General features: G+C 41.9%; 1 protein-coding gene across 2 annotated transcripts in view; it reads left to right on the top strand.

Moving 5' to 3' along the window:
• Window positions 1–1,341, top strand: part of LOC134086602 (pre-B-cell leukemia transcription factor 1-like) — a 14,780-nt gene extending 13,439 nt beyond the window's left edge. Inside the window, exons 7-8 of one of the 2 annotated variants that reach the window (XM_062540042.1) lie at window positions 218–292; window positions 980–1,341. In XM_062540042.1, coding sequence (XP_062396026.1) covers window positions 218–261 — 44 coding nt within the window. In that variant the 3' untranslated portion in view covers window positions 262–292; window positions 980–1,341. Of the gene's footprint in view, window positions 1–217; window positions 293–974 lie in introns of both variants that reach the window. The other variant, XM_062540041.1, reaches the window with a different exon arrangement.
• Window positions 1,342–16,598: the final 15,257 nt, after the last annotated feature.

Genomic DNA, 16,598 nt, shown 5'->3' with positions numbered 1-16,598 from the left:
ACACACACACCCAACACCTCAACGCACAGCAGCCAAGCCAGCTCGCCGCACACACCAAACTCAGGTACACACATACACACACCGAACACCTCAACGCACAGTAGCCAAGCCAGCTCGCTGCAAACGGCAAACTCAGGTACACACACACACACACACACACACACACACACACACACACACAGACTCATGTTGTGATGCTACCCTTTCCATTCTGTAGGCGGATACCCAGCACCCTGTTACACACCTGATGGGCGGTTATGAGACCCTGCCCACTCACTCGGCCAATCATAATGTGAGTAACAATATTGTACCACACCCCATTGGTTCACCAAAACTGGGTTCATAGCAGTTCCCTATCCAGTTATTCAACCCGAAATAAGTCAAATAACCATTCCAATGACTCCGAAGCTGATTAGTTAAGGCAAATTAATCTAAAACAAACTTGCATAGTTCACCTTTAAAAACCAACAACCAGATAAGCACTGGTGTGTATTAACATGCAGTAGGAGGCCTTTGGGCATTCTCACTGCATAAATATAAACTTAGTTATACTTTCAGTTAAAAAAATAATATATGATGATAAGCCATCTGATGTTTTGCACTGGTCGAAATGGTGCATGAAATTCTTAGTAAAAATCAGTTGCAGAAATCCAATTCAAGTTCATGTACAAATCAAATCCGATTTTCAGATTTTGTTGTTATTGTTGATGACCCGGAATCTGAAGTAATTTTCAGATCTACAGAGGTCCACTTCCGTTTATATTTTGAGTTGTTAGATAATAACATGCTTAAATGTAAATCAATTAATTTGAAATAGAATTACTACGGTGATTCACTGGATGTGTTAGGCTACAAATGTAAAGATTGTCACAGCAACATTTGATCTCTTGTCAGTTGCTAGTGTTTCTGTTGATTCTGTATGCATGTATAATCATGTAATAATTGATTTTTTCCCTTCTCTGTCTGTCTTTTAGGACAGTTGCAGCAACTGATCTCCGACACTCCGACACACACACACACACACACACACACACAGTCACAGTCATTAGGTTGTGAGGAGGTGAAGAGGATGGATATGTCTTTATACTGTATTCTCAGAGTGATTCTGTTTCTTTTGTCTCTTTTAAAAAATATCCTCTTTCTCCTCATTTTATAATACATAATTTAATCACGTAGCCTATGTAGAATAGCTCTTTGGTTCTTACACACCCCCACTGACTGGTGAACCAGGAGGTATCCACACAAGGACCGACGCAGGATCAGGAGGCTCACAGAGGGGGGCACTGGTGATGTGGACTCCTCATGTTACCATGAAAACACATTAATAAAGAAAAATCTGAATACAAATGAGTGAATTATTCAGTGAGTGAAAAAAGGAATGAATGGATGAGTGAGTGAGTGAGTGGAATTGATTAAATGTGATGGAAGTGACTAGCCAGGAAAATCCAGACCCTGGCAATCTTTCAGATTACAGTTTTTCTCGATTGTTAACACACATTTTCTGAAAACATGCCTCATATTCTCAGAACTCTACACACAAATCCAAAACAACACACACAATGGGCAAAACTCCACAATTCTCCTGCAAAATGACACTTTCCCTTCAAAACAATGTAATTTCTCCTCAAAATGCTCTTTTATTCTCAAGAGACACACAAACCATCATATATCAAGACATTTATAAGGACCAGTTGAACACGATGTGCTCAGTGTAAAACACTGCGATGAATTGAAAACTCTTCTTCTCCATTCATTATAATGACTTGGGCCTTTTTTTGTTCGGTATTACACTACAAACAGTACTACAAACAGTGGATAAACTGATACAGTAAGTTGATATGCTTACCCTATCAATATTTTGAAATATCTCATTGTTTTCTATTATTTTTCTTTGTATTTGCCGTAATGTTATGCCGTTTTTTCTAGGACAATGCTCATGATTTCAGTTTCCTGTTCAGGAGACAGAAGCCCTTGTGTTGGTAATCTTTCGGCTGCCAAACAAAGAGTAAAATACTGTAAACTGTAGGAATACAAAGTAGGATTACTTTCCCCAAATACTTGAAATATACTTTATTTGTACAGTCCTACAGAACAGCCCACAGGCAATACTGTACTACTGTGCTCATTGAGCTGTATTGTACTGTCCGGTACTGTACTGTATTGATACGCAGCACTGCAATGTTCTAGTGGCTCGGATCTCATCAGAGATTACGGTCCTTGGCCTCCCCATCCTCCTCTTACTGTACTCTCACTCCTCTGGCTCTGCCTAGCTGCCTGTACTACTACTGTTATACTAAAGCTCTGATTGCTAATTGTAAGACTGTGTGACAGGAGTTTGCCCATCTGATGAGTCAGTGTGCATGGTAGGGCAGTTAGCTTTAGAATTTGAACGGCAGTGTGTTCTTTGTGAAAACAAGAGAAATTGTGTCTAATGCACAGAATTGTGTGTAGTGTTTTGAAAACAGTGTGTTATAGAACTGCAATTTGAGTGTAAAGCAGAAATTGTGCTTATAGTTCAGCAGAATTGGTTCAAGAGGTTGGTGCATGAGTTACAAGACCAGAAATTGTTACAAGTACCAGAAATTGTGTGTAAACAATTGAGAAAAACTGTAAGGGTCTGGCCATGAAAAATGTAGGCCTAATGGCCCAACTCAAGGGGCGGCCTAAGCATGCATTTGAAAAAGTTTTAGGGAAGTGGATATCTATTTCCTTTTTGGTGATTAGGAGTGGCTAAATTGTAGGCTTACTTTATTTGACTTGTGTCATTATTTCACACACCCGATCCCTGCCTATGTTGATGGATACTTTTGATTGGCCTACTGCTTTGAAAGTTTTTCAAAACTAAAAACCGGCACAGCTGCTGCGTGTCCGACGGTTTTTTTTTACCCAAGTGAAGGCAAACTGCCTATTCCTGCCACCGCCAGACTGCAATGGTGACGATTTAGTCGGTAAGTAGGCTAGCTGTTCAATGTTCAGTTAAAATGCTGTTTAGTGTAGCCTATTTGGCGGTGTACGATGGCATAGAGAGGGTATGGAAGCCGTAGGTAGGCCTACGGTAAACAATCAAGGACAGGAAGATCGAAAGGCTACAGCAGCCAAGAGGGAAGTAAAAATGGTGTTTCTAAATGTTCAACGTGAAGCTATAAAGCTTTCACATGTGGTAAAGCGTTAACTCGGAACTGAACTGAAGCTCCAAACAAAGCCTACATGTCAATCGAAGAGGCTGAGTTGTGCGGAAACGTCGACATTCGGTTCGATGTGATGTTGGGTAGAGCGAGGTAGGCCATCTTGTCATTAGTAATAGCCTAGACAATGGCTAATTTAGTCTACATCATAAACTAATTGTATTTCACCTAATTCCAGTGTCCTGCAGCCTAGGTTGAACAAAAAACGTGACTGAGATGATGTGGAAAGGCGACTGATAATAGACTAGTTTCGATTTGGGAACTCCGTGAGCATGATCTACCCTGCAGTGCTGCCTACAATAGGCTATATATAGGCTATATAGGCTATACATATATATATAGGCCAAATTAAGGTGTGCCTGTGAGATTTTAGGTGGCCTCAACCCAGTGAAAGTGAGGGGCGCAGAGATACCATCCCACAGAATAATGAATAGTGAAATCTATGTTGAAAAATATATAATATAACATATTTTATGTGCCAATTTCGAATATTTACATAGATTCCAAAGATATATTAACATATAGTCTTTTTCAAATAATATTTATAATAATTATATATAAATAATAGGCCTATTATAATATTATATATGTGTTGCATGTGGGCCGTATCAAATGACCTGGAAAATATCAAAATGACCTGGAAATGTAACTCTTACTGCATAGCCTATCAGTGCTCTCAAATTAATGTGATAGTGTAGGCTAATGACAATAAAAAATCGCACATTAAAATATGCTATACTCCCAAGAATAACTAATTCACTTTCAGAGGCTGCACCATTATTCATTTTCAAACTTAGATGAAGATCTAGAAAAAAGCCGCTAAAGGTCGACAAACACTACGCGATTTTTAAATCGTATAAGATTTTCGGATCGGGACAACACCACACACATAAAGAGAATCTTCACCGATATTTCCTCTCTCCAATCGTCAACATGATCGTATACGATTTAAAGCGAGACTCTATAGGGTACATTTTTTAAATAGGCTAATAGATAAAGATAACTTCCCCAGTTGATAGGGTTGTAGCAAAGGCTACAACCCCATAGGATTCTTCTGGTAGAATACAACCAGTGAGTAAGAGGTCAAGAGACAGAATGAATACATATGAAGACTAGAAAAGCACTCCTATACACATACATAACCACCTTCTGGATCCAGACGGTGATCCAGATCACTCCCATCATTTAATTGTTTCTTCTTCGGGTCATTTCAGACCTTTCCTGAAAATGTAGACGAAATCCATCCATACCCTTTTGAGTTATCTTGCTAACAAATAGACAAACAAATCCCAATGAAAACATAACCTCCTTGTCGGAGGTAATTACACAGGAAAACATGACATTGGACTTGATAGGATAAATCATAGGACACAAAAGAAGACCAAACCCTTGCTAGACCCTATAAAGGCTACTTACTGCCTATTACTCAGCATGCTGCTGATCCACTTGCAGCGTTTCAGCCTTTCTGAAATATCATTATTCATGTTAAATATCAGCATCTGTGGAAGGATGAAACATGTTTCATGGCAAACTGGTCATTGACCGGGCAATTCCCAGGACAATTCCCAGTAATGTTTTGCGGCCAGGCTGATTTCTGTGATCTTAAAAAGGGCATGATATTTTGCTGTTTGTATAAATTCTTTGCTGCGCCCTCTAGCAGCCAGAAGTGTGCAATCATAGTCCCTCTATGGCCACTCCCACAGCCCTGATAATACCATGGTAGCAACTATGATGACCTGACATGCAGGTTATGAGAGGCCATTACTTGCATCATGCACAATATGTTTGTATTTATTACCTCCACCAAGGAGGTCTGTGCTCTCTGAGTGCTTTTCTAATTACCTCCGCCAAGGAGGTTGTTTTCATTGGGGTTTGTTTGGTCTGTCTGTCTGTTTGTCTCTTTGTTAGCAAGATAACACAAAAAGTGATGGATGGATTTCGATGAAATTTTCAGGGAAGGTCAGAAATAACCAGAGGGAGAAACAATTATATTGTGGGAGTGATCTGTATCACCGTTGGGATTCCGTAGGCATTTATGTTTTTCGCTTAGTGGTGTAATGGCATGGCCACGTGATGGCCATCTGAATAGTTTAGGTTAAAATGTATGACAACCTAGGAAGAACAATACAGGCGAAGAAAGTCTGCGCTCTCTGAGTGCTTTTGTAGTTACTACTGTATTTGTTCCAATGAAATGCCTACAGCTTCGGGGAGCTACATCTTGGAAAATGAGTGCTCCGATGATAGAAGAGAGTCTCTCTACAGAGACTACAGATGAGACCTGTACTTCCTCTGTTATAGCCCCAAAAAAGAGGAAAGAAGTACTTGGAGTAACTGAAAGGTAAGAATTCTGTTTTGATCAAACATATTTACCAACGTGGATGTACAAAATTGAGTTTAAAGTACATTTTGTAAGGTATCAGTTGCACTCTACATTATTAGGATATTGTTGTATTAAATTATGACTGTGCAATTAATCGAATTAATTGATTAATCGTGATTATGACTTCCAACAATGAAAATAGCATAATTGAAATATAATGATTATGATTGCTACATTCAGTTTCATAACAATGCTCTCCTTTTGTCTTGAGTTGTCGTGTTTGTTAACTTTTTACATGTATTTTTTCCTATTAGATTATATTTAACAATCAATTTAAACATTTTAATCACAATTAAAATCACTGAGTAATCATGTTTAATAATCGTGATCTCAATATTGAGGAAAATATAATGATTTTTTACCATAATTGAGTAGCCCTATATTAAATGCATGAAATGAAATGGCCATTACATGGCCACTTCATTTCACATTTTATAGTACAACAATATCCGAATGTTGTACTCCTTTTATTCATTGATACACTGCTGAAGGTTTAATCATGAATTCCATTCCAAAAGGTTCTACCTCATGTAAGGCCATGCACCAAACCTTCCAGTCGAGGGGTTCTTTTTTGCATAAGCTTGCAAAAGATAACTGCAGAGAAAGAATACATAGGGTGCGTTTCATGCAGCGTTTATACGTCCTCCCTCGCTCCTCGATGCCTCGATCCTCACTGATCTACATAAAGAATGATGGGGGGGAAAGAGTGGGATAGTCTATCCAGTGTTAGTTATAGATCAGTGGGAACGCCCCTCGAGGATCGAGCATCGAGGATCGAGGAGGCATGATGAGAGGCACCCATAGTATTCTTAGTAGGTAGCAGTTTCCTTACTTAAGTAAATGATGACCAATTTCAGAAAAAGAGGCTGTGATCAATCAGTTTTAAACGAGGCTGCTTATAGAGTATATATTATACAGTATTATAAACAACATAAACACTGATATCCTGTATATTGAAATCAGACAATGAATTGTAAGGGAAATTTAATGAACAGCCATTAATGGTGAAGGGAAAGAAACCTCAGAGACCAACTAGTACACCCCTATTTATCTCCCGATTGCTCTACGTCTCAAAACATCCTTGCACCATATTCCTGATGGTAACCGCCAATGTGGTCCTTAGTCAATGCAATTACACCTATCGATGCAAAAGTTTTAAAGAGTCACTTCACCCCATAACTCCACCCACTTCACATTTCTGAAAACGGCTTTCAAAATGGGCGAGACGTTCTGAAATTTGGAGAGAGAGTGCAGCACTGCTGCAACCAATCAACCATGGTGATTTCGTGTCAATCTGGGAATGAGTGCTGCAGACATGGCTTATCACAGGTAGGCTAATCAGGGCAGCAGGTGTTGGGGCGTTTCAGTCCTAATTTGTAACGACCTGGTGACGTAGTGTCGGACTAGAAGTGCAGGACAACGTCAGCATTCCAATAGTATGTTGGACCAACATGCCATGGCATGTTTTCAAACGGTAGTATGCGCGAGAGAGCAATATTTCCAATACAAAATCAGACGAAATGTTACTTTTGTCGAGAAACACGATTTTTGTCAATATTAACCCTGGTAATAGTACAGTTCACCACTTATGAGTTTTTTCAATCAATGAACAGCTCAAAAAACCTATTTTAGGGTGCAGTGACCCTTTAAACATCCACATACAGCAAAGCAGATCCCCATCAAAGGAGTAATCTTGTGTAATATACAAATTCAGCTATATACTGTACCTACTTATATTCCCCTGTGGTTAATCTTATGTGGGTAAAACCACCAGAGCCTCAAAAACATGCATGCAGCTTGAGCCATGGGAGCTGCAGGAGTGGCGGGAGCGGGAGCCGCGGGAGCCGCTGGAGCGGCTGGAGCGGGAGTGGCGGGAGCTGCGGAAGCGGCGGGAGCGGGAGCGGGAGCGGCTGGAGCGGAAGTGGGAGCCGCTGGAGCAGCGGGAGCGGCGGGAGCGGCAGGAGTGGCAGAAGTGGCTGGAGTGGCAGGAGCGGCAGGAGCGGCAGGAGTGGGACTTGCTGGAGCGGCTGGAGCGGCTGGAGCGGGAGTGGCGGGAGCGGCGGGAGCGGCTGGAGCGGGAGCTGCAGGAGCAACTGAAGGGGCAGGAGTCGAGTGAGCAGCTGAAGGGGCTGGAGGCGAGTGAGCAGCTGAAGCGGCTGGAGGCGAGTGAGCAGCTGAAGGGGCAGGAGGCGAGTGAGCAGCTGAAGGGGCTGGAGGCGAGTGAGCAGCTGAAGGGGCTGGAGGCGAGTAAACAGCTGAAGGGGCTGGAGGCGAGTGAGCAGCTGAAGGGGCTGGAGGCGAGTAAACAGCTGAAGGGGCTGGAGGCGAGTGAGCAGCTGAAGGGGCTGGAGGCGAGTGAGCAGCTGAAGGGGCTGGAGGCGAGTGAGCAGATGTATGGGCTGGAGCTGCATTTCCAGAGGGAGAGGGCAAAACATCAGTATGTACTCTTTTGATCCTGTAAGGGAAATTTCGTCTCTGCATTTATCCCAACCCGTGAATTAGTGAACACACACAACACACAGTGAACACACAGTGAGGTGAAGCACACACTAACCCGGAGTAGTGAGCTGCCTGCTCAACAGCGGCGCTCGGGGAGCAGTGAGGGGTTAAGTGCTTTGCTCAAGGGCACTTCAGCCATGGACTGGTCGAATCTCGAACTGGCAACCCTCCGGTTACAAGCTCGAAGCCCTAACCAGTAGGCCACGGCTGCCTCAATAGGGTATGCAGGAGAGCTTTCTCACTGTTGGAAGCCCCATCACATGATATTAATTGTATGTCAGCTCAATGTGTAACACATTGCCTATACTATATTGCCTAAAAGTGACTCAGAGAGCAATGAAGCCCCCTCAGGAGCCCTGCTGCCACACAAGCAGGAGATAGATAGGTATCAGTATATAAGTATAAATACTCTTTTGATCCCAGAGGGAAATTTGGTCTCTGCATTTATCCTAATCCAGCCCGAAGCCCAAACCTAAATTGCCATTTCATTTCATGCATTTAGTAGTATTCTTAGTAGGTAGCAGTTTCCTTACTTAAAGGAACCGTATGTAGGAAATGTATTTAAATTAATCATAAAATGGCCCTGATATGTCACTAGACATCTGGAAATCATGCTAATTTCAAATACTTATATCACTGACAACAATAGTCCGGCCAAGATATTTTCATTTAAAAGTGAAGTTGCAGCCCTCAACTGATGTTGATGTTGTTATGTTGTGTTTTGGTTTGATGCGCCGCCCTACACTTATCTACGAATCACAAAGTCAGTAGTATTTCGCCATCCGGGTTGCCAGCTATGCTAGTTACCATAGACAGCTGCAGCTACACAAACGTGTTGGATAAAAAATGTCTAACGTTATGGAACCTAAAAGACCTTGTTATGAATACGAAATACGTCTAAATACAACAAGGATTTAGGAGATTGAGACGGCTGAAAACGGAGAAGAATTTGAAGACAGACACACAGTCAGTGTTGTTAATTTGCTCCTGGACAGGTAAAGATTCATCAGTTTGGCTAACTTACTTGTAGGCTACTGTAAATGGACATTTTAAATAGCCTATTCATGACAGTTGAACAAATTGTGCAAGTTCGTGCAAAGTATGTTGGCCATATGGAGGAGGTGGGTCATTGAATTGAAAAGGTAGGCTAAGGAATTGTTTGGGAAATAAAAGCAGCTAGTATATTGCTAACGTTAGCAATGCATTATCAGAGTTCGTTTCTCTGTTTTTATGCTGAGGAAAACAGCACTTGCCATTGAAAGCTAGCAGCCTAGCTGGCAACCGTGACTCAGAGGGGAGGGGGAGGCGATTCACCGCTCTACAGTATTTTGAAAGTAATTGCAGTACTCGTTTTGGCCAAAATCCTACATACGGTTCCTTTAAGTAAATGATCAATTTCAGAAAAAGAGGCTAGTATGATCAATCAGTTTTAAACGAGGCTGCTACTATAATATATATTATACAGTGTTGTAAACAAACACTGATACTGTATAGGCCTATTGAAACCAGACAATAAATTGTAAGGGAAATTTAATGAACAGCCATTAATGGTGTACAGGAAGGGAAGAAACCTCAGAGATCAACTAGTACATTCCTTTTTTAAAAGTATATTTTTTGGCCTTTTTGCCTTTATTAGTATAGGACAGTGAAGAGGTAGACAGGAAACAAGTGGGAGAGAGAGATGGGGCGGGATCGGGACATGACCGCAGGCCGGATTCGAACCTGGGTATCCGTGGGCATTCGGACCCGTAAATGGTATGGACGCTGTAGCCTGCTGTGCCAAAGCACCCCCTACAAGTACAATCCTATTTATCTCCCAATTGCTCTACATCTCAAAACATCTTTGCTCCTATTCCTGATGGTAACCGCCAATGTGGTACTTGTAGTCAATGCAATTACACCTATCAATGCAAAAGTTTTAAACATCCACATACAGCAAAGCAGATCCCCATCAAAGGAGTAATCTCTTGTAATACAAATTCAGCTATATACTGTACCTACTTACATTCCCCTGTGGTAAATCTTATGTGGGTAAAACCACCAGAGTCTTCAAAACACGCATGCAGGACCCGCGGGAGCTGCAGGAGCCGCGGAAGCCACTGGAGCCGCGGGAGCGGCAGGAGCGGCTGGAGCGGGAGTGGGAGCGGTGGGAGCAGCGGCAGCGGGAGCGGCGGGAGCGGCGGGAGCAACTGGAACGGGAGCTGGAGTGCTTTTCTAGTTACTACTGTATTTGTTCCAATGAAAAGCCTACAGCTTCGGGGAGCTACATCTTGGAAAATGAGTTCTCCGATGATGTCATGTGCGTTAACTTTTTACATGTATTGTTTCCTGTTAGATTATATTTAACAATCAATTTAAACATTTTAATCAAAAATAAAATCACTGAGTATTCACGTTTAATAATCGTGATCTCAATATTGAGGAAAATAATTGTGATACTGATTTTTACCATAATCGAGCAGCCCTATATTAAATGCATGAAATGAAATGGCCATTACATGGCCATTTCATTTCACATTTAATAGTACAACAATATCCTAATCAGGGTTTCCCCCAGAAAATTTGTTAGTTAAGGTGGTGTCTGACCAGGGGAAGGGGGCGTCGCCGTAGCGTCCTCGCCGCATCGCCGCCACTGCCCTACGATGGGGGGGGTCGAGACTGTTGGTTTAACTGTAGCCGAGACCGAGTGACAACGACCGAGTCTTTTAGGAAGCAAGTCTGAGTCAAGACTGAGTCTTAAAGGAGTCTAGGCCGCACCAAGACCAACCAAAGAAAGGGGTTTTCATAATTTACATCACCAAGGATCATATAACAGTTCAATTCCCAAAGGGTAGAGAGGGGATTGTTGGCTACAGGAGCAGTCTAGCACACACTTGTCTAAATAACTTCTTTTCTGATTTACTTTAAGACAAGGAGGTCAGCTGAAGTAAAAATGTAGTAGGCTGTCAACATTTCATTGTTGAAAATGTTGAATTTTGACACTAGTGACAGCAATATACCTGGATTTCACATTCATTGTATCAGATTTAATTGTATCAGCAACCGATTAAATATCATTAACACAATTTAGACAATATTATACCTTAAAAGTGTAAGTTTACAACTCCAATACAGGGCCTTTTGTATCTTTCAAAACGTTTGCACTGCTCAGCATAGCACCATAGGATATATTTTAAAGCCAGTCAATATTATAATATTCTATTAAAACCAAGAATATTTGTAATGGTGGATATTTTAGAATATACCATGAAATAAAGATGAAACTGTATGAAAATGTAACATTGTGACTGTATGGTAAAGTTAGTGAATTGTGATTTAGTAGCCTGAAGCTGCAATTCTTTGATTGAAGCTGATATTGTGCGTGCCTGTTGCTCATATAGCCTAAGAGAGCCGGAACGTTTTTAATGCTTTTTAAAACATAATTAGCGAGATCGTACCGCATTGAACGCTAATATTTTGTCATTAGCAACCAAATCTGTCATCTGTCAAATACAGTTGCATGTTCAGCTCTGAACAAAAACATTCAGGAATTATTTCTACAAAACAGAAACGTGCGTCCCGCCCGGTCGGGATGAATGAAACTGGCATGGGAGACAAGAGGCTACAGTTTAAAGTTTAAACTAGCCTGTGTAAACCTCCGACAATTTCAGTATTTCACAACACGTGAATGAATAGCCGTCACAAGTTGTTGTTAGCTGTAGGCTAGATGGCACAAGTGTTTGTCACAACAAATTACAAGATGCAGTGGGCTATGCATTCATAGTAGACGAGTGATTAAAAAAAAGATAAAGCGCTCAAAAGTGTTATGCCGCTCATCCCACACATTTGGTAGATTCAACGGAGAACCATTCCTGTGAGAGTCGTCAAATCTAGCTAGGTTTAGGCTATTTGTGTTCGCAGTCACTCTGAGATATGCGTGGCAGTGGCACCTGACCTGATATCAAATACTCATGCTGAATGAGCGCGTCGCCTGTGCGCACAGGCCAACTCGATTTGAAAAAGTTTCTCTTTTTTATGCGTTCTACAGAGAAGGGAGCGGCTACGGTTTGGAATGACATGGAGAAAACATGTCCGTTGTTTGAATGACAACATGTGTTTTAGGGACTAGCTTGGAATTTGAGAACCAGCGCTGTCCACTGACTTCATTTGATTTTGTATGTTGTGCGTTCACGCTGCACCTCGCTGCGTGCTCCACTCGTATTCAGATGAAACAAATATCTAAGCATTTAGATTGATTGAAATTCTTCTGTTCTGGAAAGTTACGTTTCAAAATAAAGAGCATGTTTGAGACTGGCAGTCCGATTTTTAAAAATTTTTTTTTTTTTTTTTTTCATTCTCTGGTTCAAAAGATCTCATGGGCCAGATGTTTTTTGCTTGCGGGCCGCATCTGGCCCGCGGGCCGCCTATTGCCGACCACTGCTATACATAATATATTTATTTATTTATTTATTGAAGACGCTAGTTAAGGCGGCAGCCCTCTGTTGTTAAGGCGGCCGCCTTAGCAGGAAAGCGCTGCGGGAAACCCTGTCCTAATGTTGTAGTCCTTTTATTCATTGATACACAGCTGAAGGTTTAATCATGAATTCCATTCCAAAAGGTTCTACCTCATGTAAGGCCATGCACCAAACCTTCCAGTCGAGGGGTTCTTTTTTGCATAACTGCAGAGAAAGAATAGGTAGCAGGTTCCTTACTTAAGTAAATGATGACCAATTTCAGAGAAAGAGGCTGTGATCAATGAGTTTTAAACAAGGCTGCTTCTAGAATATATATTATACAGTATTATAAACAACATAAACACTGATATCCTGTATATTGAAATCAGACAATGAATTGTAAGGGAAATTTAATGAACAGCATTAATGGTGAAGGGAAAGAAACCTCAGAGACCAACTAGTACACCCCTATTTATCTCCCAATCGCTCTACATCTCAAAACATCCTTGCTCCTATTCCTGATGGTAACCGCCAATGTGGTCCTTAGTCAATGCAATTACACCTATCGATGCAAAAGTTTTAAAGATCCACATACAGCAAAGCAGATCCCCATCAAAGGAGTAATCTTCTGTAATATACAAATTCAGCTATATACCTACTTACATTCCCCTGTGGTAAATCCTATGTGTGTAAAACCACCAGAGCCTTCAAAACACGCAGAGAGCTGCAGGAGCGGCTGGAGCGGAAGTGGCAGGTGGCGCGAAAGCAGCTGAAGTGGCAGGTGGCGCGAGAGCAGCTGAAGGGGCATGAGGCGAGTGAGCAGCTGAAGGGGCAGGAGGTGAGTGAGCAGCTGAAGCGAATGCAGGAACAGCTGAAGAGGCTGAAGCGGCTGCAGGAACAGCTGAAGGGGCTGGAGGCGAGTAAACAGCTGAAGGGGCTGGAGGCGAGTGAGCAGCTGAAGGGGCTGGAGGCGAGTGAGCAGCTGAAGGGGCTGGAGGCGAGTGAGCAGCTGGAGGCGAGTGAGCAGCTGAAGGGGCTGGAGGCGAGTGAGCAGCTGAAGGGGCTGGAGACGAGTGAGCAGCTGAAGGGGCAGGAGCTGCTGATCCAGAGGTAGAAGGCAAAATATAAGTATATACTCTTTTGATCCTGTAAGGGACATTTCGTCTCTGCATTTATCCCAACCCGTGAATTAGTGAACACACACAACACACAGTGAACACACAGTGAGGTGAAGCACACACTATCCCGGAGTAGTGAGCTGCCTGCTCAACAGCGGCGCTCGGGGAGCAGTGAAGGGTTAAGTGCTTTGCTCAAGGGCTCCCAGAGAGGTCTCTGCATTTATCCTAATCCAGCCCGAAGCCCAAACCTAAGTTACATTGCCATTTCATTTCATGCATTTAATAGTATTCTTAGTAGGTAGCAGTTTCCTTACTTAAGTAAATGATTACCAATTTCAGAAAAAGAGGCTATGATCAATCAGTTTTAAACGAGGCTGCTACTAGAATATATTATACAGTATTGTAAACAAACACTAACAAACACTGATACTGTATATTGAAATCAGACAATGAATTGTAAGGGAAATTTAATGAACAGCCATTAATGATGTACAGGAGGGGAAGAAACCTCAGAGATCAACTAGTACATTTCTATTTATCTCCCAATTGCTCTACATCTCAAAACATCCTTGCTCCTATTCCTGATGGTAACCGCCAGTGTGGTACTTGTAGTCAATGCAATTACACCTATCGATGCAAAAGTTTTAAACATCTACATACAGCAAAGCAGATCCCCATCAAAGGAGTAATCCCATGTAATATACAAATTCAGCTATAAACTTACATCCCTGTGGTAAATCTTATGTGGGTAAAACCACCAGAGCCTTAAAAATACACAGAGAGCTGCAGGAGCGGCGGAAGCGGCTGGAGCAGCTGATCCAGAGGTAGAAGGCAAAGTATAAGTATATACTCTTTTGATCCTGTAAGGGACATTTCGTCTCTGCATTTATCCCAGCCCGTGAATTAGTGAACACACACAACACACAGTGAACACACAGCGAGGTGAAGCACAAACTATCCCGGAGTAGTGAGCTGCCTGCTCAACAGCGGCGCTCGGGGAGCAGTGAGGGGTTAAGTGCTTTGCTCAAGGGCACTTCAGCCATGGACTGGTCGAACCTCGAACTGGCAACCCTCCGGTTACAAGCTCGAAGCCCTAACCAGTAGGCCACGGCTGGGTATGCAGGAGGGCTTTCTCACTGTTGGAAGCCACATCACATGATATTAATTATATGTCAGCTCAATGTGTAACACATTGTCTATACTGTATTGCTTAAAAGTGACTCAGAGAGCAATGAAGCCCCCTCAGGAGCCCTGCTGCCACACAAACAGGAGATAGATAGGTATCAGTATATAAGTATAAATACTCTAGAGGGAAATTTGGTCTCTGCATTTATCCCAATCCAGCCCGAAGCCCTAACCAGTAGGTCACGGCTGCCCCCTAAACTAAATGATGTGTTTAATGTTTAAAGTTACTTCTCTGCCATCTGCAATTTAATTTTGTAGTGATGTGCAGTACATAATAGTACATCAATGTTAAGTTTTCATCGGGGACCGGCGTCTGTCTGTTTGTCAGTAAGATAACTCAAAAAGTAATGGATGGATTTTGATGTAATTTTCAGGGAAGGTCAGAAATGACCCAAGAAAGACACAATTTTACCTAAACATTTAATAATTCTGCATATACAGTTGAGGCCAAAATGATTAGCCCCCCTTGTGAAATCAGACATACTGTAATCCTTCGTTTATACATGAAAATGACCATTTCCAAAAATGTGCCTAGTTTATTACAAAAGAGCAAAGACAGTATGCCCACAAAGTTTGATGATCATTTTTTACTCATGCTCTGATTTGTGACCAGAAAAGGAAGAATTGTTCAAAACTAGATGCACTGCATAGCGGTAATATGACGGCCGCTCAGTTCTGCACATTCTCTCCACAAAAATAAATTACACTTGTCAAGTTTCTTGTATCTCCGATTGGTACAATATTTAAGCAATAAGCTCCGAGAGGCCGTTCTTTATACTGTATAATCGAACAGCTAAGGGGCCTTGTTGTTGTTGGGCACGACGCGAAGCGGAGTACTGTAATGATGCCTTGCACAGCTGTTCTACAGACTGTGAAGCATCTTGAAATTACAGTATAGCCTTTCTCCATATTATAGGCCTCAATGATTTTCTTTCTGAGGTCCAGACAGAATTCCTTCATCTTCACCACGCCTGTAAAGGCAGTCCCCTCTCAGACAGGTGTTCAAGTGCCTGTAGGCCTGTTCCTTGAAGTCTTTAGGGAAACAATCAATGCTGATTGGATGTTCAGGTGTTGTCTGGAAACTAACAGACTGCAAAGGTTCAGCTTGAAAGGTGACAGGTTGGTCGTGTGTGTTTAAAAGCAAAAAAATCATATGGGGGAAAATCATTTTAACCACTCCACTTTTCACACAATTTGAGATTAAGCATTCCTAATAATAATATTAACACTCCAAAATGCACCAGATTCTACATAATAACACTGGTGAGTGTTTGATTTTGAAAATTTAATCAGGGATGAACATTTAAGGGAGAATTTTAGAGTAATGTTCCAAAATTTCAGGGGGGGCTAATAATGTTGGCCTCAACTGTATGTAACATGCAATAAAAACAAGGGTTGGTCATAATTCATACTCTGGCATATTGACTGTTGCCTGATGCCTTTAGTTCTTCCCTCCTGCATGTTCTCATCATACTCACTGGATGTTAGGCCGCAGTCACCCATGTTCAGATCGGACGATAGCTTCCAGAGTCAGCCTGGACCCTCAGGAGTAAGAAGTGAAGCAAAGAGATTCAGGTGAAAGTTTTATCATTGGTTTCACCTCTTGTCCATTTTTTATTCATTAGCCAAGTGTTTGTCTTATGCATTTTGTCTCACGATTTGAGTCTTAGCCATTTCTCTTTTACTTTAATTAAAAAGGGAAAACAGAGTAATGAACTGCAATTCAAACTGTATGTGGATAGTACTTGATTTTTTAGTATGTCTTTGCTGAATCTCACCTGTCACCTGGAACACTCTA

The sequence above is a fragment of the Sardina pilchardus genome, chromosome 1 (assembly GCF_963854185.1).
Source record: "Sardina pilchardus chromosome 1, fSarPil1.1, whole genome shotgun sequence".
NCBI lineage: Eukaryota > Metazoa > Chordata > Actinopteri > Clupeiformes > Clupeidae > Sardina > Sardina pilchardus.
The sequence above is the reverse complement of the archived record's forward strand: the minus strand, read 5'-3'. Positions and strand labels throughout refer to the sequence as shown.